Raw genomic sequence first — 23,662 nt, forward strand, 5'->3', positions numbered from 1 at the left:
TGTCTCAGCCAAAGCCCACTGGGGAAGGTGGTAGTCCTCCAATGTGGCTTGGTGTTTGGCACTGTTGCCCTGTAGCACTGGAGTCCTAGGTTCAAATCTGCCCAAAGATAGCATCCGCATGGAACATATATGTACTCCTTGTGTTTGTGTGTAGGGTTCCTTCATAATAATCACCTTTTATAGCATATACATTTATTGAGAAGAAGAAACACAAGCACATGGAGAGCATGGAGGCTCCATGCCGATGGTGTCTACTGAGTCACATTGGAAGAACATCACCAGCTTCTTATTCATTTTTTTTTCTTGGCCCTTAGACAGTTTATATAGTTTTAGGGATATTGGTGAAGGTTTGGTACAAACTATTTCAGACCGAGACAAACTCAGCGAACCACCCGAACAGAACTTTACAAAACTTCACTCAGCACTTGTAGTTACCAATAACTAAGCAGCAGCACTCAATATCAAGTAGCTGCGGCAAAAGCAAGAATGATTTTAAAATACAGTATATAAAAAGACAGATCAATTGTGATCCAGATATAACAAACTGTGATCCAAATACCCACATATATTATTCAGTTTGTGAACTATATTAAGCACAAGGTGATGTGGAAGATACTATATCATACTGCACACTACTGGGGAGGGTTCTTTACATAATATATAAGGTAACCTGTACTTGACCATAAACCCCCAAATTCTAAGCTAGAATACAATGGTATACAATAATAGTAATCACTCATGTTTGATCATTTATTAGAAATAGAAGAACTTATACAAAGACTGAAAGCAGCGATGACCTGCATCAAGACCGACCACAGCCACAGGAGGAAGTTACGAAGCCTTGTAATCCCAGGAACAAGCCATGAACCCTTACCTGCTCCTGCAGTGGAAACTAATGAAGAGCCTAAAGGAAGACATAACGATGTACCTGAGAACCGGGGCCCTTCAGCAGGATGGAGTATGGTAACATATGAACAGTCTGTGTTGTGTTATTAGCTACTAGGAGAATCTAGACCAACGCCATGTCTAGTGAGGGGCAAACTTCTGAAAAGTTCAATTTGGCTGGTTCGCCGAATTTGAGATAAAGGTTAGGTTCAATCTGAATTAGTTCGAACCAAGCTAGAACTATGCTAATACCCCTAAAATGGGTGTATAACGCTAAGAGCCTTAAAAACCCTGTATAACACTCTTAGATGACCTAGGAGTGTATCGAAGTACTTTTGAGCTGGTTTTAAGGCAAAGATAAGCCTTGTGTGGTACCAATTTCAAAGTGCAGGACTGCAATGAAAAAACCTGCGGTCAGCTTCTATGTTGTACCGTATCTATTGTATGGAATTGTAATAAAAAATTTTTAAAAAGATTGGAATAAAAAGATGTTCGAAAAAAAAGCCTGGGGTCAAATGGACCTCATGGTATGACACAAGGGTTAATAAAGAAAAAGAAGAAACAAGAAAGAAGAAAAAGAAGATGGAAAAAGATCTATTTTCCTTTTGCTTCTTTTTCCTTCTTCCTTCTTCTTCCCCTCCTTTTCTTTTTTCTCCTTATTCTTCCTTTGTCTTCTTACTCCTTCTTCTTTATATTTATTTTTCTTTCAGCTGGTTTGGCCAAGACAAACAGCTTGAGATTTGGGTTCTTGCTGAACTGAACGTTTAGCAAAATTCGATCTGAAACAGGGTTCAACTGTTTGAGTTCACTCAGCATTGATCATGTCAACACCAGTTCTTCAAGTCTTTACCATGCTAATTAGTATGCTTAAGAGCTCATACACAGTAGGGCCCAATCTGAGTTTTTCTATGGAGCCTATAATGTCTGTGTATGGCTTTAGGTGCTTTCCTCAAAATACAGCACCACTATTATCCACAGGTTGTGTGTGATATTGCAATTAGGCCTTTTCACTTCAAAGGGGATGAGCTGGAATGCCGGACATAACCCACGGACAGGTGTGATGGCGCTGTTTTTAGATGAAAGCTGCCATGTTTTTCCAATCCCAGACTGACCCTTTAATCTTCAATAGTAGTAGTTCTCCTCAAAATGTAACTGTAATGTCTTAAAGCTGTAAATGCTAATCTTTAATGTAAATAATAGAATGTTCAAGCACAGCCTTGTGGAAACACAAAATTGAGAATTACATGTATTTGCCCCAAAACAGGGCCTGGGCCAAATAACCCACAGTACCACGTGTCATGTATAACACTAGTGTCTTTGTATATGGGCATCTGGACTAACTGAAGCACCAAGTCCCTGGTGCATCTGCACTTTCTGTAGCTAATCTGCCCCAAAAGTTTCACATAACTGGACAGGGGTGCTAGAGATCCTCTGGGCATTAGTGATTATCATGTAAGAAGTAGTTTGATGGGTTTTCAACCCAGACACAAAGGGTTGTGCAAGGATATAGGCTGAGACCTACCATAGTAACTTTCAGTGTAGTCTGTCATGGTAGCAGAAATTGGCTGGTTGACCATAGCTACGGACAACAGTTGCTGAATAGGCTACATGGCCGGCAACGATGCTGGTGGTGGCATCTGCTCTGGGAAATTCAGTGATCACACATGTAGGTCACCTAACTATTGGAATTGTTTGTGACGTTCCACTCAAGGAGCATCTCGCTTTTGGTGCCCCCCTAGTGTACAACTGGGACATGCCTCTACCTATGTCCTAGAATACAATGGAACTACCATTACAAATAAGAGTAAAATTAATAAGAATATTTCATGGGGAAAACATTCAAAATGGCGCTTTTAGACACATATTTTAATAGTGACTCTACATTGTATCACTTGGCCAGTATATACAGTATGTTCAGCAATCTTTACACAGTTACAACTTTTAAAGCTGACGTTTTGCCTCTTTTCCAGAGTCATCATTGTTTTTCTGCCTATGAACTTGTAAAAATTGTACTACAGAATAGCCGATCTCCAATTTCCTTGGAGCAATTTAAACTGATCAGCCCGGCGATAATTCATCAACTTCTCTCCTGCACATGTCCAGTAGAGGACTACACGAGTACGCAGCTCCCCCCTCCCACCACTCTCGAAAGTAAGTCAAATACCAGTATTAATCTGTGTTATGTTGCTATTTTTGTGCCATCTTGGTATCCCATGTGTTGGGGTTTTGATTAAGCGCTGTAATTTTCTACAGGGTACGGATACAGCACCATTGCAGTTTTACTTCTGACAATCGGATCCATGTTTGGAGCTACACTTATTATATTCAGTTCTTGCGAGGAGAGCTATAAACTCATCTTACAGCTGTTTGTGGGACTGGCTGTGGGAACACTCTCAGGGGACGCCTTGCTGCATCTGATACCTCAGGTAAAGCTTATTTCCAACTATTGATATATTTTGAACAATTCTGTATTTTTCCTCATACTGTACCACTGGTGAAACTGTAGTAGTAGAAAATTTGGGGCAAGAAGTTTTCCGAGACTTTAACTACAGTGACCTATCCTCAAGATACATCATCACTAGTTGATTGGTCAGGGCCAACCGCTCAGCATCCCCACCAAGCAGGTGATCATTAGCCCACTGTCAGGACAGGAGGGCCGGATGTCAGCAGCACTGGTGAGCACCAGAAGGGTAATAGCCAGCTTCAATCCCATTGAAATCAATGGAAGCGTTGCTCTCTATTAAACTTTTAGCTTCTCATTGCAGTCAGGACCAGGCGTTCAACTGTGACCACAATGAGGAGCCAGAGTAAACAAGGTAGAAAAAAAATCCCATGCTCCTTCACAATTCGGATAATGCAAGAAATATAGGTCTGTTGATGGAAATAACTTACTTCATAGAGGAGCCCTATGGACACACAGGACTCCTCTAAATCCAATTTATTGGCAAGCAAACATGAATAAACACAGGCAATGGTAAAAAGGCCGATGGAGTGTAATGCGTTTCAGAGCTCATCTTGCTCCTTTTTCAAGCACAAATCTGGTGGTCTAGGCTCATTAACCTATTTAGAACCAAACACTGTAAATTTACAGAGCTTGGTCCTGGGCTTTAAACCCAGGCAATTGTAAAAATATGGTGTGGGTTTAAAGTCCCTGCTTCTGCAATCAAGCAGGAGCATGTCGGGTTGTCAGCTGTTAGTCACAGCTGATCATAGACTCATAGAATGGTAGAAATGAAAGGGACCTCCAGGGTCATCAGGTCCAACCCCCTGCTCAGTGCAGGATCACTAAATCATCCCAGATATTTGTCCAACTTTTGCTTGAACACTTCCATTAAATGAGTACATCACAGAAGAGGAAATATAGAAACATAAAAAAATCACCGAAAACGGCCATATACTAACTCACCAAGGAGTGCATCCTCTCACCATGCAGGAAGCAGAACACTAGATAAGGGAGCTAATTGCACCTGTGTAGGACACCGATGAGACAGCATCTCATACTGCCTCTTGATAAAGAGGGGGTGGCTGCTTGGTGCGTATTCCCACACAGAGTGGATACAAAGTGGCAAACCGTTCTGATACATGTAGTTCATCATGCAGACCAGCAACCTATTAATGATGCCATAATAATTCGGCGGGTTGCCCTGCACTTCAAACAGTAAACCACATTGGTGCTGCCACCCTGGGCTCCCCCTGGAGTCTTACAGCCACGCTGCATGTGAATGATAGATAATAAATGCAAGGCATTGGTTGAATTTTCGCCAAGATACATGAGCCCGCTAACCACGTCACGGTTCCATTAAAGGACTCACCACCTGCCATGGCAACCTCATCCACTCATTGATCATCCTCACTGTCAGAAAGTTTTTTCTAGTATCTAATTTATGTCTACTTCTTTCAGTTTAATCCCATTGCTTCTAGTCTTTCCTTGCACAGATGGGAATAGGGCTGATCCCTCTGCACTGTGACAGCCCTTCAGATATTTGTAGACAGCTATTAAGTGTCCTCTCAGCCTTCTCTTCTGCAAGCTAAACATTCCCAGATCCTTTAACCGTTCCTCATAGGACATGATTTGCAGGCCGCTCACCATCTTGGTAACTCTTCTCTGAACTTGCTAAAGTTTGTCTATGTCTATTTTAAAGTGGGGTGCCCAGAACTGGACACAGTATTCCATATGAGATCTGACTAAGGAATAGAGATGAGCGAGCACCAAAATGCTCGGGTGCTCGAAACTCGAGTCGAACTTCCCGCTCGAGGGTTCGTTTCGAGTAACGAACCCCATTGAAGTCAATGGGCGACCCGAGCATTTTTGTATGGGACCTATGCTTCACTAAGGTTTTCATTTGTGAAAATCTGGGAAATTCACGAAAGTGATGGGAACGACACAGAAACGGATAGGGCAGGTGAGGGGCTACATGTTGGGCTGCATCTCAAGTTCCCAGGTCGCACTATTAAGCCACAATAGCGGCAAGAGTGGGCCCCCCACCCCCCAAAAATTTTTACTTCTGAAAAACTCTCATTAGCAAGGCATACTTTAGCTAAGCACCACACTACCTCCAACAAAGCACAATCACTGCCTGCATGACACTCCGCTGCCACTTCTCCTGGGTAACATGCTGCCCAACCGCCCATTTCAGTAAAAGTAGCAGTCAAGACAGGTCCCAGTAACAATTCCAAAGCAGCAGTATAGGGGGAGCACAGTATTAGTTCCATTTCAGTAGTAGTTGCAGTCTAGACAGGCCCCAGTAACATATCACTAGCAGCAGTATAGGGGGAGCACAGTATTAGTTCCATTTGAGTAGTAGTAGGAGTCTGGACAGGCCCCAGTAACATATCACTAGCAGCAGTATAGGGGGAGCACAGTATTAGTTCCATTTCAGTAGTAGTAGCAGTCTGGACAGGCCCCAGTAACATATCACTAGCAGCAGTATAGGGGGAGCACAGTATTAGTTCCATTTCAGTATTAGTTGCAGTCTAGACAGGCCCCAGTAACATATCACTAGCAGCAGTATAGGGGGAGAACAGTATTAGTTCCATTTCAGTAGTAGTTGCAGTCTAGACAGGCCCCAGTAACATATCACTAGCAGCAGTATAGGGGGAGCACAGTCTTAGTTCCATTTCAGTAATAGTAGCAGTCAAGACAGGCCCCAGTAACAATTCCGAAGCAGCAGTATAGGGGGAGCACAGTATTAGTTCCATTTCAGTAGTAGTAGCAGTCAAGACAGGCCACAGTTACATTCCCGTCGCAGCAGTTTAGGGAGATAACAGTCTCTTTCACATTTCAGTAGTTGCAGTATAGACAAGGCCCCAGTTACATTTATGTAGCAAAAGTGTAGGCCAACCCCACACACCTTGCTGTACCATGAGTGCAGGCAAAGCCCATAAAAATTACTAGGATTACACTGTAGGCGACGGCCCAAAAAAATTGGTGTACCAACAGTACTAATGTACCTCAGAAAAATTGCCCATGCCCAACCAAGAAGGCAGGTGAAACCCATTAATCGCTTTGGTTAATGTGGCTTAATTTGTAACTAGGCCTGGAGGCAGCCCAGTTAAAATAAAAATTGGTTCAGGTGCAAGTTTCAACGCTTTAATGAGCATTGAAACGTATAAACATTGTTTACAAAAGTAATATGACTGAGCCTTGTGGGCCTAAGAAAAATTGCCCGTTCGGCGTGATTACATGAGGTTTCAGGAGGAGGAGCAGGAGGAGGAGGATGAATATAATACACAGATTGATGAAGCTAAAAGGTCCCCGTTTTTTATGGTGATAGAGAACGATGCTTCCATCCGCGGGTGCAGCCTACGTATTGTTTAGGTACCGCTGCTGTCCGCTGGTGGAGAAGAGAAGTCTGGGGAAATCCAGGCTTTGTTCATCTTTATGAGTGTAAGCCTGTCGGCACTGTCAGTTGACAGGCGGGTACGCTTATCCGTGATGATTCCCCCAGCCGCACTAAACACCCTCTCTGACAAGACGCTATCCGCAGGGCAAGCAAGCACCTCCAGGGCATACAGCGCGAGTTCACACCCCGAGTCCAGCTTCGACACCCAGTAGTTGTACGGAGCAGAGGCGTCACGGAGGACGGTCGTGCGATCGGCTACGTACTCCCTCACCATCCTTTTACAGTGCTCCCGCCGACTCAGCCTTGACTGGGGAGCAGTGACACAGTCTTGCTGTGGAGCCATAAAGCTGGCAAAGGCCTTGGAGAGTGTTCCCCTGCCTGCGCTGTACATGCTGCCTGATCTCCGCGCCTCCCCTGCTACCTGGCCCTCGGAACTGTGCCTTCTGCCACTAGCGCTGTCGGATGGGAATTTTACCATCAGTTTATCCACCAGGGTCCTGTGGTATAGCATCACTCTCGAACCCCTTTCCTCTTCCGGTTTGAGAGTGGAAAGGTTCTCCTTATACCGTGGGTCGAGCAGTGTGTACACCCAGTAATCCGTAGTGGCCAGAATGCGTGTAACGCGAGGGTCACGAGAAAGGCATCCCAACATGAAGTCCGCCATGTGTGCCAGGGTACCTATACGCAACACATGGCTGTGCTCACTAGGAAGATCGCTTTCAGGATCCTCCTCCTCCTCCTCAGGCCATACACGCTGAAAGGATGACAGGCAAGCAGTATGGGTACCCTCAGCAGTGGGACAAGCTTTCTCTTCCCCCTCCTCCTCATGCTCCCCCCCTCCTCCTCCTCCAAAACGCGCTGAGATATAGACATGAGGGTGCTCTGACTATCCAGCGACATACTGTCTTCCCCCACCTTCGTTTCCGAGCACAAAGCGCCTGCCTTTATGCTTTGCAGGGAACTTCTCAAGAGGCATAGCAGAGGAATGGTGACACTAATGATTGCAGCATCGCCGCTCACCATCTGGGTAGACTCCTCAAAGTTTCCAAGGACCTGGCAGATGTCTGCCAACCAGGCCCACTCTTCTGTAAAGAATTGAGGAGGCTGAATCCCACTACGCCGCCCATGTTGGAGTTGGTATTCCACTATAGCTCTACGCTGCTCATAGAGCCTGGCCAACATGTGGAGTGTAGAGTTCCACCGTGTGGGCATGTCGCACAGCAGTCGGTGCACTGGCAGATTAAACCGATGTTGCAGGGTCCGCAGGGTGGCAGCGTCCGTGTTGGACTTGCGGAAATGTGCGCTGACCCGGCGCACCTTTCCGAGCAGGTCTGACAAGCATGGGTAGCTTTTCAGAAAGCGCTGAACCACCAAATTAAAGACGTGGGCCAGGCATGGCACGTGCGTGAGGCTGCCGAGCTGCAGAGCCGCCACCAGGTTACGGCCGTTGTCACACACGACCATGCCCGGTTGGAGGCTCAGCGGCGAAAGCCAGCGGTCAGTCTGCTCTGTCAGACCCTGCAGCAGTTCGTGGGCCGTGTGCCTCTTCTCTCCTAAGCTGAGTAGTTTCAGCACGGCCTGCTGACGCTTGCCCACCGCTGTGCTGCCACGCCGCACGACACTGACTGCTGGCGACGTGCTGCTGCTGACACATCTTGATTGCGAGACAGAGGTTGCGTAGGAGGTGGAGGAGGAGGAGGAGGGTGGTTTAGTGGAGGAAGCATACACCGCCGCAGATACCACCACCGAGCTGGGGCCCGCAATTCTGGGGGTGGGTAGGACGTGAGCGGTCCCAGGCTCTGACTCTGTCCCAGCCTCCACTAAATTCACCCAATGTGCCGTCAGGGAGATATAGTGGCCCTGCCCGCCTGTGCTTGTCCACGTGTCCGTTGTTAAGTGGATCTGGCCAGTAACCGCGTTGGTGAGGGCGCGCAGAATGTTGCGGGAGACGTAGTCGTGCAGGGCTGGGACGGCACATCGGGAAAAGTAGTGGCGACTGGGAACCGAGTAGCGCGGGGCCGCCGCTGCCATCATGTTTTTGAAAGCCTCCGTTTCCACAAGCCTATACGGCAGCATCTCCAGGCTGATCAATTTGGCTATGTGCACGTTTAACGCTTGAGCGTGCCGGTGCGGGGCGGCGTACTTGCGCTTGCGCTCAAACAGTTGCGATACACCTGGATCAGGAGCTCGGCCTGTGCCCACACCCTGACTTGGGCCTCCACGTCCTCGCCCGCGTCCACGTCCTCTCGGCCTACCCCTACCCCTCAGCATGGTGTATTACGAGTAGAGCAGAAACAGAACGCTGTAATTAAGTGTGCCACTTATTGGCCTGTGGTTGGAGGCTGACTTCGCTTACGGAACGCACAGCAGAGCCAGGAAACAGTCAAGTGGCCAAAGGCCAGTGGTAGGCCTTGAGTATTTTGCTTCAATTTTTTAAAATGGTGAGGTGAAAAACCAGACAGACACCGTATGCAGCATATATATGTATACTCTTTCCCTCTGGCGGGATGACCGCGATCATGTAACGGACACAGCAGAGCCAGGAAACAATTATGCGCAAGCCTGCTGTAACGCTTAGCTGGGTAATAATGAGCGACTACTACCCCCAGCAGACAGGCAGTAAACTGTACACGGTCACAGGCTTGGCTGGGTAATAATGAGCAACTACTACCCCCAGCACACACACAGTAAACTGAAGACTGTCACAGGCAGCCCAAATATAGTATTTTTTCCCAATTTTTGGGAAAAAGCTCACTGCCTATATAGCCTGTATATGGATTTCCCTGTTGGAGGATGACTGTGGTTATTGAAAGCACAGTGCAGCCAGAAAAAATTATGCGCAAGGCTGGGTATTAATGAGCGACTACTACCCCCAGCACACACGCAGTAAACTGAACACAGTCACAGGCAGCCCAAAGATTTTTTTTTTTAAAAAAGCCTACTGCCTATATAGCCAGTATATCTCTTTCCCTGTACCACTGCCCCTGCCTCACCAGTACTGCCCCTATACTTAGTATAATGACTGCAGACTGAGGACGCTATGGTCTGCACGCCCGATATACAAGAAAAAAAAAATGTGCAAAACTGCTAAAAGCAGCCTCAACAGTACTGCACACGGTCAGATGTGGCCCTAAGAAGGACCGTTGGGGTTCTTGAAGATGAAGATAACAGCCTAACACTCTCCCTATAGCAGCTACAACAGGACGGCACTTTCCCTAATGTCTCTCAGCGTGCATCTGTGGCGAGCCGCGGCCGGCCCCAGTTTATATACTCGGGTGTCACCTGATCTCCCCAGCCACTCACTGCAGGGGGGTGGGATAGGGCTGTAACTTCACAGGAGGAAGTTGTAATGCCTTCCCTGTGTTTCTATTGGCCAGAAAACAGCGCAAAATTTTCTGGGAACTAAATGGAAGTGACTCGAACATCGCGTGGTGCTCATCTCGAGTAACGAGCATCTCGAGTACCCTAATACTCGAACGAGCATCAAGCTCGGACGAGTACGCTCGCTCATCTCTACTAAGGAAGAGTAGAGGGGGATAATGACCTCACGTGATCTAGACTCTATGCTTCTCTTAATACATCCCAGAATTGTGTTTGCCCTGCTTAGCCCAATTCCTCCCATTCTGTATGTGCTTTTTTCATTTTTCTTGCCCAGATGTAGGACTTTGCATTTCTCCTTGTTAAATACCATTCTGTTAGTCGCCGCCCACTGGGCAAGCTTCTCTAGATCTTTTTGAATATTCTCCCTCTCTTTCCTAGTGTTATCTATCCCTCCTAGCTTTGTGTCATCGGCAAATGTCATCAGTTTCCCATCACTTCCCTCCTCCAGATCATTTATAACAATGTTGACCAACACTGGGCCTAGGACAGAGCCTTGTGGTTCCCCACTTGATACATTCTTCCACTTGGATGTGCAGCCATTTATGACCACTCTTTAAATACAATCACTCAGCCAGTTATGAATCCACCTAACAGTTGCCTTGTCACTCCCATATTTGGTAATTTTTCATGTATGGTATGAGATACTTTGTCAAATGCTTCACTAAGGTTCAGATATACTATATCCACTGCATTTCCCTGATCAACCCAGTCGGCAATACTGTCATAGAAGGAAATTAGATTAGTCTGGCATGACTTGTTTGTTAAAAAAACCTATGCTGGCTCTGGTTAATAATCCAACCTTGAGGCCTGAGTTTTCTCAGGTCTTCCTCCTATTTTTATCCAAAATTCAAGGATAGCACAATCACTGCCTCCTAAGGTCCCAGCCACCCTTACTATTTCCTCCCTGTTGGTAAGCATTAGGTCCAAGATAGCAGATCCCCTGTTTTCTCTTAGACTTTTTGGAAGATAAAGTTGTCAACAAGAACAGATAAGAATTTGTTGGATCCATTACTTTTACCTGAGAGATTCCCAACAAATGTCTGTATCGGTAAAATCTCCCATGATCACTATGTTGGGCTTTTTTGAGATCTTGGCCATCTGATGTAGAAAGAGTTCCTCCATATCTTCTGCTTGTCCAAACAGCCTATAGTAACTGCCTACAATGGTGTCCTTTCTGTTGATCTCTCCTTGTATTCTCACCCAGTTTCTACAGAACTCCCAGCTCTGAAGCTTGAATCTCTGTGGAGATCAATGTTTTCCTAACATACAGTGCAACACCTCCTCCCCTTTTTTTTGGTCTGTTTCTTAAAAAAAGGCTGTATCCTTCAAGCCTTGTATTCCACCAAGTTTCCATGATGCCTATGACATTATATTTCTTTTCCTGTGTTAGGAGCTCCAGATCTCCTTGTTTGTCCCCCATGCTCTGTGCATTTGTGTAGAAACATGTTAGTTTGTGATCGGGGTCTCTTGCTCCTCTACTTGCCTTCAGAATTTTTTGCCTTTGTTCTTTCTTTCCACTAATAGCGAGGTTCTCAAATGTATTAATTAGCTGTAAATTTCTGCCTTTCATTTCCCATATTGTTCTAGTTTAAAGCTCTCGTAATGAATGAAGCAAGGCGCCCACCAAATATATACTTACATGTTTTTGTAAGGTGCAACCTGTCTCTAGCAAGCAGCACATCAAAATGAGGATAAATTCGTGCCCCGTGTGAGGATCGGACTCACGACCTTCAGATTATGAGACTGACATGCTACCTACTGCGCTAACGAGGCAGCTAATACCCTACAAAGCAAAGGCAGGAGGGGTTTTTCACCCCTTCCGCCTTCTCCTTTCCCCAGTACACAGTGTTCAATGAGCGCTATGTACAAAAATGTGAAAGTGGAAGTATAACTTCCACTACACGATCCAGCAGTCACGTGACCGCCGGGATTCCCTACTACAGGGTCGTAGCAGACCCTGATCAGCTCTGCCAGTGACTATTGTCATTACAGAGGATGTTTTTCCTGTAACTGGGGCTCCTATGAAAACATGTGACTGTCCCCCAGAGGCCTTATATGACATAATAGACAGTAAAAAAATAATTACATACATAAGTTTAAAAATGTTACTGATTACTAATTGGCAGCTGAAGGGAAAAAAAAGGGTAGTTAAACCACCACTTGGGTAAAATCCCTAAAAAGTGTCTGGTCCTTAAGAGACAAAACATCCTGGTCCTATAGGGCTCCTCTATGAAGTAAGTTATTTCCATCAATAGGCCTATATTTCTTGCATTATCCGAATTGCGAAGGAGCGCAGCATGTTTTTCCTCCATGTTTACTGTGTTTTTGACCGAGGTTGTGGCTCTCTCCAGATGCTTTCCCTAAATATTAGGGATTCTGCTCTTTTGGATATATTTCAAAGCCTCCCCACACTGGCGGTGTGGATGCCTGTCATCAGACAGGGGCTCCACACCAGGTAAGTCCTACCTTTTCCTCCTCTTCACACTTACATATTATTCCATAATCACATTCTTGAAGGAATCCTTTAGATTGGAGCTCTAGTTCGCTGATTTTTTTACACTGAGGGGCCGGAAGGGTAATAGGAGGCAGCGCTCCCATTGATTTCATTAGGATTGAAGCCGGTTATTACACGTTTGGCACTCACCACTGATGTGGACATGGTGCAGCAGACTAAACAATCAGCTGACCAGCAGAGTCGGGCACCAGTCAATCAACTATATGAATAGGTTATCAGTACTTAAAAGGGGTTTCCGTGTAAAATACTATCGATGACCTACTCTCATTACATGCTGTTTTAATTGGCCAGCACTGCTCAAGTTGTTGCACAGTGTACACTGGGTGAAGACAGTGCTGCCATCTGGGAAGACTGAAGAGAGGCCATGGGTAGAGATGAGCGAACGTACTCGTCTGAGCTTGATATTCGTGCGAATATTACAGTGTTCGGGATGCTCGTTACTCGTAACGAGCACCACACGGTGTTCCGGTTACTTTCAGTTTCCTCTCTGAGACGTTAGCGCGCTTTTCTGGCCAATTGAAAGACAGGGAAGGCATTACAACTTCCCCCTGTGACATTCAAGCCCTATACCACCCCCCTGCAGTGAGTGGCTGGGGCGATCAGATGTCACCCGAGTATAAAAATCGGCCCCTCCCGCGGCTCGCCACACATGCCTTGTGACTTAGCTGAGGGACAGTGCTGCTGGTGCTGCTGTAGGGAGAGCGTTAGGAGTTAGTGTAGGCTTCAAGAACCCCAACGGTCCTTCTCAGGGCCTCATCTAATAGTGTGCAGTACTGTGTTAGCACTGTATTTTTATTTTTTTTTTCAAAATTGGATCTGCAGAGCATTGCGCCCTGCAATAGGGACAGAAGTGGGGGTTAGGCAGGGAGAGTGTTAGCAGTGAGTGTAGGCTTCAAGAACCCCAACGGTCCTTTCTAGGGCCACATCTATCCGTGTGCAGTACTGTCCAGGCTGCTGTTAGCAGTGTTGCATATTTTTTTTTTTTCTCAAAACCGGCTGTGCAGACCATTGCACCCGGCATTAATACTACAGGGATAGAATTGTGTAGGCAGGGCCAGAAGACATACATTATTCATTGAATAGACGCAGTGTGGGTGTTCCTTTGAAAAACAAGGGAAAAAATTATATTTTGGCTGCAGGCTTGCGCCAATTTCTTTCCTGGCTTGGAAATCACTGGTAATACAGCATGCTGAGGGGTAGGGGTAGGCCGAGAGGACGTGGACGCGGCCGAGGACGCGGAGGCCCAAGTCAGGGTGTGGGCACAGGCCGAGCTCCTGATCCAGGTGTGTCGCAGCCGACTGCTGCGCGATTAGGAGAGAGGCACGTTTCTGGCGTCCCCACATTCATCGCCCAATTAATGGGTCCACGCGGGAGACGGTTATTAAAAAATGAGCAGTGTGAGCAGGTCCTGTCCTGGATGGCAGAAAGTGCTTCGAGCAAGCTATCATCCACCCAGAGTTCTGCGCCGTCCAGTGCTGCAAATCCGAATCCTCTGTCTGCTGCTCCTCCTTCCTCCCAGCCTCCTCACTCCACTACAATGACACATGCTCAGGAGCGGGAAGACTCCCAGGAACTGTTCTCGGGCCCCTGCTCAGATTGGGCAGCAGTGGTTCCTCTCCCACCAGATGAGTTTATCGACACTGATGCACAACCATTGGAAAGTTCCCGGGGTCCGGGGGAAGAGGCTGGGGACTTTCGGCAACTGTCTCAAGACCTTTCAGTGGGTGAGGAGGACGATGACGATGAGACACAGTTGTCTATCAGTGAGGTAGTAGTAAGGGCAGTAAGTCCGAGGGAGGAGCGCACAGAGGATTCGGAGGAAGAGCAGCAGGACGATGAGGTGACTGACCCCACCTGGTGTGCAACGCCTACACAGGACAGGTCTTCAGAGGGGGAGGCACGGGCAGCAGCAGAGCAGGTTGCAAGAGGCAGTGCGGTGTCCAGGGGTAGAGGCAGGGCCAGACCAAATAATCCACCAACTGTTTCCCAAAGCACACCCTCGCGCCATGCCACCCTGCAGAGGCCGAGGTGCTCTAAGGTCTGGCAGTTTTTCACCGAGACGCCTGACGACCGACGAACTGTGGTGTGCAACCTTTGTCGCGCCAAGATCAGCCGGGGAGCCACCACCAACAGCCTCACCACCACCAGCATGCGCAGACATATGATGGCCAAGCACCCCACAAGGTGGGACGAAGGCCGTTCACCGCCTCCGGTTTGCACCGCTGCCTCTCCCCCTGTGCCCCAACCTGCCACTGAGATCCAACCCCCCTCTCAGGACACAGGCACTACCGTCTCATGGCCTGCACCCACACCCTCACCTCCGCTGTCCTCGGCCCCATCCACCAATGTCTCGCACCGCACAGTCCAACCGTCGCTAGCGCAAGTGTTGGAGCGCAAGCGCAAGTACGCCGCCACGCACCCGCACGCTCAATCGTTAACCGTCCACATAGCCAAATTTATCAGCCTTGAGATGCTGCCGTATAGGGTTGTGGAAACGGAGGCTTTCAAAGCTATGATGGCGGCAGCGGCCCCGCGCTACTCGGTTCCCAGTCGCCACTACTTTTCCCGATGTGCCGTCCCAGCCCTGCACGACCACGTCTCCCGCAACATTGTACGCGCCCTCACCAATGCGGTTAGTGGCAAGGTCCACTTAACTATGGACACGTGGACAAGCACAGGCGGGCAGGGCCACTACATCTCCCTGACGGCACATTAGGTGAATTTAGTGGAGGCTGGGACCGAGTCAGAGCCTGGGACCGCTCACATCCTACCCACCCCCAGAATTGCGGGTCCCTCCTCGGTGGTGGTATCTGCGGCGGTGTATGCTTCCTCCACTAAACCACCCTCCTCCTCCTCCTCAACCTCTGTCTCGCAATCTAGATGTGTCAGCAGCAGCAGGACGTCGCCAGCAGTCGGTGTCGCGCGGCGTGGCAGCACAGCGGTGGGCAAGCGTCAGCAGGCCATGCTGAAACTACTCAGCTTAGGAGATAGGAGGCACACGGCCCACAAACTGCTGCAGGGTCTGACAGAGCAGACCGACCGTTGGCTTGCGCCGCTGAGCCTCCAACCGGGCATGGTCGTGTGTGACAACTGCCGTAACCTGGTGGCGGCTCTGCAGCTCGGCAGCCTCACGCACGTGCCATGCCTGGCCCACGTCTTTAATTTGGTGGTTCAGCGCTTTCTGAAAAGCTACCCACGCTTGTCAGACCTGCTCGTAAAGGTGCGCCGGCTCTGCGCACATTTCTGCAAGTCCCACACGGACACTGCCACCCTGCGCACCCTGCAACATCGGTTTAATCTGCCAGTGCACCGACTGCTGTGCGACGTGCCCACACGGTGGAACTCTACGCTCCACATGTTGGCCAGGCTCTATGAGCAGCGTAGAGCTATAGTGGAATACCAACTCCAACATGGGCGGCGCAGTGGGAGTCAGCCTCCTCAATTCCTTTCAGAAGAGTGGGCCTGGTTGGCAGACATCTGCCATGTCCTTGGTAATTTTGAGCAGTCTACCCAGGTGGTGAGCGGCGATGCTGCAATCATTAGCGTCACCATTCCTCTGCTATGCATCTAGAGAAGTTCCCTGCAAACCATAAAGGCAGCCGCTTTGCGCTCGGAAACAGAGCCGGGGGAAGACAGTATGTCGCTGGATAGTCAGAGCACCCTCCTGTCTATATCTCAGCGCGTTTTGGAGGAGGAGGAGGAGCATGAGGAGGATGAGGAGGAGGGGGAAGAGACAGCTTGGCCCACTGCTGACGGTACCCATGCTGCTTGCCTGTCATCATTTCAGCGTGTATGGCCTGAGGAGGAGGAGGAGGAGGATCCTAAAAGTGATCTTCCTAGTGCGGACAGCCATGTGTTGCATACAGGTACCCTGGCACACATGGCTGACTTCATGTTAGGATGCCTTTCTCGTGACCCTCGCGTTACACGCATTCTGGCCACTACGGATTACTGGGTGTACACACTGCTCGACCCACGCTATAAGGAGAACCTTCCCACTCTCATTCCCGAAGAGGAAAGGGGTTCGAGAGTGTTGCTATACCACAGGACCCTGGCGGACAAGCTGATGGTAAAATTCTCATCCGACAGCGCTAGTGGCAGAAGGCGCAGTTCCGAGGGCAAGGTAGCAGGGGAGGTGCGTAGATCGAGCAGCATGTACAGCCCAGGCAGTGCAACAGTCTTTAAGGGCCTGGACAGCTTTATGGCTCCCCAGCAAGACTGTCACCGCTCCCCAGTCAAGGCTGAGTCGGCGGGAGCACTGTAAAAGGATGGTGAGGGAGTACGTAGCCGATCGCACGACCGTCCTCCGTGACGCCTCTGCCACCTACAACTACTGGGTGTCGAAGCTGGACACGTGGCCTGAACTAGCGCTGTATGCCCTGGAGGTGCTTGCTTGTCCTGCGGCTAGCGTCTTGTCGGAAAGGGTGTTTAGTGCGGCTGGGGGAATCATCACAGATAAGCGTACCCGCCTGTCAACTGACAGTGCCGACAGGCTAACACTCATCAAGATGAACAAAGCCTGGATTTCCCCAGACTTCTCTTCTCCACCAGCGGACAGCAGCGATACCTAAGCAATACGTAGGCTGCACCCGCGGATGGAAGCATCGTTCTCTCTCACCATCCAAAACGGGGACATTTCTGCTTCATCAATCTGTGTATAATATTCATCCTCCTCCTCCTGCTCCTCCTCCTGAAACCTCACGTAATCACGCTGAACGGGCAATTTTTCTTAGGGCCACAAGGCTCACTCATATAATTTTTCTAAAAATTTTTTATACGTTTCAATGCTCTTAAAAGTGTTGGAACTTTAACTTGAACCAATTTTTCATTAAACTGGGCTGCCTCCAGGCCTAGTTACCACTTATCAATGTAAATTAACGCAAAAAGCCGCGAAAATGCCGCGAAAAAGTCGCGAAAACGCGCGGAAAACGCGCCAAAAATGCGCCGAAAACGCTGCGTTTTTTACGCACGAAAATCGCAAACGCCAGTGGGTGGGCGCCCTAAGACTGCCCTCCCACTATACTGCTGCTTCGGAATTGTTCCTGGGGCCTGTGTAGGCTGCTACTATTACTGAAATGGAACGAAGACTGCGCTCCCACTATACTGCTGCTTCGGAATTGTTACTGGGGCCTGTGTAGGCTGCTACTATTACTGAAATGGAACTAAGACTGTGCTCCCCCTATAATGCTGCTAGTGATATGTTAGTGGGGCCTGTCCCTAATACTACCGCTGAAATGTTACTAATTATGGGCTCTGCCTATACCGCTGCTAATGGTATGTCTCTGGGGTGTGGAAACAGAGGCTTCCCAAAGACATGATGGCGGCGAGGCCATTTCCCACCAACTCTGTTACTGTTAAGATGCATATAACCACGGATACGTGGAGAGAACACATAGTGCCTCCAAAACATCCCCCGCCACGGCCCACTTAATCCTGGCCACATTCCGAAAACCAACAAAATAAAACCGCGCTACTAGGTCCGCAGTCACAACCACATTACCACCAACGCGGTTACTGTTAAGGTGCATATAACCACGGACACGTGGAGAGGACACGTAGTGCCTCAAAAACATCCCCCTCCTCCTCCAACAGGGAAAACATTCTTGGCAAATACCTTTGCATTGGTTCGTCTGGTGGCAGTCCAAGAATTTCACCTTTACCGACACAACAAGAGAGCCTCCCCACCATCCCCCCGCCACGGCCCACTTAATCCTGGCCACATTCCGAATACCAACTACATAAAACCGCGCTACCAGGTCCGCAGTCACCACCACATTACCACCAACGCGGTTACTGTTAAGGTACATATTACCAGTCTGACTGGGGCATGCAGTGTTGGCCGGAGCCCACCTGCATTACAGCTGACGTTACATCCGCTGTGTTGGGCAATGCAATGGGATATTTCTATGTACCGCCGGTGGGTTCCAGGGAGCCACCCATGCTGTAGGTGCACACGGAGTTTAACCTACATGTGTCCACTTGTAAAGAACCCCAGTCTGACTGGGGCATGCAGTGTGGGCCGAAGCCCACCTGCATTAAGCACGACATTACTACCTCAGCTGTGTTGGGCAATGCAATGGGATATTTCTATGTACCGCCGGTGGGTTCCAGGGAGCCACCCATGCTGTAGGTGCACACGGAGTTTAACCTACATGTGTCCACTTGTAAAGAACCCCAGTCTGACTGGGGCATGCAGTGTGGGCCGAAGCCCACCTGCATTAAGCACGACATTACTACCTCAGCTGTGTTGGGCAATGCAATGGGATATTTCTATGTACCGCCGGTGGCTTCCTGGCACCCACCCATGCTGTGGGTCCACAGGGAATTATAAATGCATCTGTTTCCACTTGTAAAGAACCCCAGTCTGACTGGGGCATGCAGTGTGGGCCGAAGCCCACCTGCATTAAACATGACATTACTACCTCAGCTGTGATGGGCAATGCAATGGGATATATTTATGTACCGCCGGTGGCTTCCTGGCACCCACCCATGCTGTGGGTCCACAGGGAATTATAAATGCATCTGTTTCCACTTGTAAAGAACCCCAGTCTGACTGGGGCATGCAGTGTGGGCCGAAGCCCACCTGCATTAAACATGACATTACTACCTCAGCTGTGTTGGGCAATGCAATGGGATATATTTGTGTATCGCCGGTGGGTTCCAGGGAGCCACCCATGCTGTCGGTCGACAGGGACTTCACAATAGGAAGTTGTACCTGCCTGTGTCTATGAATTAAAAAGCCCGGTCTGACTGGGGCATGCAGACACCTTGACAGAATGAATAGTGTGTGACACATAGGTTCCCCATTGCTATGCCTACGTGTGCAGCTCCTGATGGCGGTGGCACAGGATTCTATTTCTCATTGCTTCTGTACAGCATTGTGGGCTATCGCCCCACCCCTTTTAAAGAGGGTTGCTGCCTAGCTGTGCCAACCCTCTGCAGTGTGTGCCTGCGGTTCCTCCTCATGGCAGACGCACTTCTAAATAGACATGAGGGTGGTGTGGCATGAGGGCAGCTGAAGGCTGCGCAGGGACACTTTGGTGTGCGCTGTGGGGGGGAGGGGGGGCGGTTGGGCAGCATGTAACCCAGGAGAAGTGGCAGTGGAGTGTCATGCAGGCAGTGATTGTGCTTTGTTGGAGGTAGTGTGGTGCTTAGCAAAGGTATGCCATGCTAATGAGGGCTTTTCAGAAGTAAAAGTTTTTGGGAGGGGGGGGGCCCACTCTTGCCGCTATTGTGGCTTAATAGTGGGACCTGTGAACTTGAGATGCAGCCCAACATGTAGCCCCTCGCCTGCCCTATCCGTTGCTGTGTCGTTCCCATCACTTTCTTGAATTGCCCAGATTTTCACACAAGGAAACCTTAGCGAGCATCGGCGAAATACAAAAATGCTCAGGTCACCCATTGACTTCAATGGGGTTCGTTACTCGAAACGAACCCTCGAGCATCGCGAAAAGTTCGTCCCGAGTAACGAGCACCCGAGCATTTTGGTGCTCGCTCATCTCTAGCCATGGGATCTAGCAGATCTGGAGGACGATGGCACATAGGGATACTGCCAGGAAATATTATTACTTCCCTACTCAGACTTTGTCCCCGGGATCGGAGAGTCACTTTACGTTGCAAGCAGAACTTTGAAGATCATAAAATTAGTGTTTTTTTGAAATTATTTTCCAATTTTTACATTTTCTACAGGTTTTGGGTATTCATGAAAATATTGTCCATGAACATCACGGACAAGATGGAGAACTTTACTTAGAGGAGAAGAAATATTTGTGGAAAATTTTGGGGATGATCGGAGGCATTCACGGATTCTTCCTCATTAATAAACTTTCCTTTCTCATTGTTTCATCTACAAGACAGGTGGGACATTTGTGATTCTTAGTATTGCCTGTTATCTAGTATATGTATTTGTTATTGCACACATATGTTTTCTCCCTTGCTCCAGTGGGGCGAATAATCTGTAAACATTAGGCAACTGTAGTGGCAGTCTGTGCCATAACAAGGGTCCATGTCCAGTGCCTATGGGATCCTTTGAGAAGGTGGGCCAAATTTAGACTGACCAAAGCCTTGTACAAACAAGGAAAAGCATACAAAAAGATACAAAGGTGCTCTATGTTCCTAGAAATACATTTGCAAGCAGTCCACAGGCTTAGAGGTAAAGAAACCCTTGTTACATTACCTGGACATAGCAGAAGGAGAAAGCTGCCACCAGATTCCTGATAAGGCAAGTGGTCAAAAACTCGAGTATCTGCAAAAGACCTGCAACAAGATCTGGTGGCAGCAGCACTGAGGTTTCCGTTTGCATAGTAAGGTGCATACTAAATGCTGAAGGTTTTCATGTCCACATGCCAAGACGTCTACCTCAACTGACCCAAAAGCACAAGAAAAGTTGCTCCAATATGCTCAAAACCATATAAATGTGGCCATGATGTGATCCGATACCTCTTATGTCCCATGGTGGGTAATGGTGAGCTTAATTATATCTGTTATTGCTAAAATATCATTTTGGACCCATGATCTTTCCCACCCAGTCATTCTAGAGGGTTGTTAGAGACCTTAAGTGAAGGTCATGGGCCACAATGCAAAATATAGAGAGGGTGAAGGGGTTAACGCTTGCAGCAATCCCCCTTACAGTGAGGCAGCTTAAAGGGGTTGTCCCGCGGCAGCAAGTGGGTCTATACACTTCTGTATGGCCATATTAATGCACTTTGTAATGTACATTGTGCATTAATTATGAGCCATACAGAAGTTATCAAAAGTTTTATACTTACCTGTTCCGTTGCTGGCGTCCTCGTCTCCATGGTGCCGACTAATTTTCGGCCTCTAATGGCCAAATTAGCCGCGCTTGCGCAGTCCGGGTCTTCTGCTGTCTTCAATGGGGCCGCTCGTGCAGAATGCCGACTCCGTGTAGCTCCGCCCCGTCACGTGCCGATTCCAGCCAATCAGGAGGCTGGAATCGGCAATGGACCGCACAGAAGCCCTGCGGTCCACAGAGAGAGAGGATCCCGGCGGCCATCTTCAGCAGGTGAGTATGAAGACGCCGGACCGCCGGGATTCGGGTAAGTACTACCTGGTTTGTTTTTTTAACCCCTGCATCGGGGTTGTCTCGCGCCGAACGGGGGGGGGGGGGGGTAAAAAAAACAAAAAACGTTTCGGTGCGGGACAACCCCTTTAAAGCCACTGTCAGAATTGGGCAAAGAGAATAGAACTAAAAAACTGGCAGTGGAGATGGCGCAACACTCCTGGTCAAAGCAAATAGGAAGTGACCAAAGGTTGGGGAAACTTCTCCCTTTATTTAATAAAGTACGTGATCAGCTTATGAAAACATGTTTCAGGGAGAACTCCTTCATCAGTTCAGCTGGTGTTTAAAACATACAAGCAATTGGTGGGTCCCAAAAGGGTTAATAATGAGATCCTGTTTGCCTGTGCAGTGAGGGTCAGCCAGGGCAGGAGAAGTTCTAAATGGCACTGTGCATGTGCCAGCCACAGCATCACAATGTTGCCAGTGCTGAGACCTCCTGGTTACTGGCGCCATTCCACGCTGATGTCACAACGTCACCTCCAGACCACGTGATGCCTGAAGCCACTCAAGAGTTCTGGGATTAACAGGAGAGGATAGCAATTCTTAATAGTAATCTTGTTTAGTTCCTGGCAATCTATGCACAGTAAAAGAGTAGCTGCTTTTTTTAAAATGATGAATATGGGGGCTTCCGCCGGAAGGAAGGGGGCCGGATGAAGCCCTCTTTTAGATTTTCGCCCAGATATTTCCAAAGGGTTTTTAAGTCTAGTTCCGAAAAGTTGTAGATACATCCAAATGAAATAGAAGATCCAGGCAGCGGCTCAGTAGGACAGTCATATGGCCGATGAGGGGGCAGTTGATTGGCATTCTTTTTGCTGCAGACGTCGTTGAACAGTTAGTATTGTGGTGGCAACTTCTTGTTTTCTAGAGGAGTACTCTTGGGATCTTGCCCTTGACTGGGTGTGGGCAGCTTAGATCAGCAATTACAATACTCAGAGGGAAAGGTGATAGTTCTTGATTCCCAGCTGATGGATGGGTTGTGAGTAGACAACCAAGGGATCCCTAGGATACCTGGAAATTTCAGAGAGCAGATGAGATGAAAACTGATTGTCTCATGATGATCTGGCTCTATGTGGATATCCAGCTTACTTGTCTCCTGATTGAATCTAAGATGGCAGTACCTAAGATTTTGCAGCTCCCCATTGTGACCCTAATAGGGATAATGAAATGGAGGGATTGGTGATGTCTTTCCTTGTCTTCTGACGGAGGGAATGACTGGCAGAGCAGTATCCAGCTATTCTGGGATGGCAGAGTCAATTGTGTTCTTATCTTTTGTGATGGCGATGGTCCTCTGGAACTTATTAGGACAGTTTGTAGCATAATGACCGGACCCCCGCAGTATAGGCATAAATGATCAGAGCGGCCCCTCTCTTTCTTTGCCCCATGGAGAGGGGTTTGCAGATGGCATTGATTTGCATTAGTTCAGGTGAAGAGTCCATGCTTGGTTGGTGGTTTAGGGTGGATGGACTGAACAAATAAGATGGGTGATTTCTGAACAACTGTAACTTCTACTGTGACTGTTCTGTAAGCCTCTAATCTATGCTGATACTTGGTTGGATAAAGTTTTCTGAATCATCCGGGGTCTCCACTATGGCCAGTTTATCTTTAACCTCTTCCAAAAGTCCTCTTCGTAACTGACTCAGGTGTGTGGCAATGATCCACGTGGTGCCGTTGACCCAACTACAAAATTCCGCCGTATACTTAGCAGCTGAACGCAGACCCTGTCGGAGATTATGCAATCTTCTTGCACAAAGACTAGGGTCATCGAACACTTGATCTATAGTCACAATGAAGGTGCAGAGGTTATCAAGAAGGGTGCTGTCATTTTCCACATAAGGCAAGGCCCAAGCAAGCGCCTCACCTTCCAGCAAATTAACGATAAGCATCACTTTTTTTCAGTCATTGGTAAATTGGGAGGGTCTCATCTGTATATAGATGCAGCATTGGTTGAGAAATCCTTTG

The 23,662-nt window shown here is 48.3% G+C and overlaps 1 protein-coding gene across 1 annotated transcript in view; it reads left to right on the plus strand.

Moving 5' to 3' along the window:
* The first annotated feature begins 900 nt into the window (after window positions 1-900).
* LOC136586461 (zinc transporter ZIP12-like) overlaps window positions 901-23,662 on the plus strand; it is a 68,290-nt gene continuing 45,528 nt past the window's right edge. Inside the window, exons 1-4 of the mRNA XM_066584552.1 lie at window positions 901-963; window positions 2,856-3,036; window positions 3,139-3,311; window positions 20,314-20,481. Coding sequence (XP_066440649.1) covers window positions 961-963; window positions 2,856-3,036; window positions 3,139-3,311; window positions 20,314-20,481 — 525 coding nt within the window. The 5' untranslated portion in view covers window positions 901-960. The remainder of the gene's footprint in view (window positions 964-2,855; window positions 3,037-3,138; window positions 3,312-20,313; window positions 20,482-23,662) is intronic.

This window comes from Eleutherodactylus coqui, chromosome 12 (genome assembly GCF_035609145.1).
Source record: "Eleutherodactylus coqui strain aEleCoq1 chromosome 12, aEleCoq1.hap1, whole genome shotgun sequence".
NCBI lineage: Eukaryota > Metazoa > Chordata > Amphibia > Anura > Eleutherodactylidae > Eleutherodactylus > Eleutherodactylus coqui.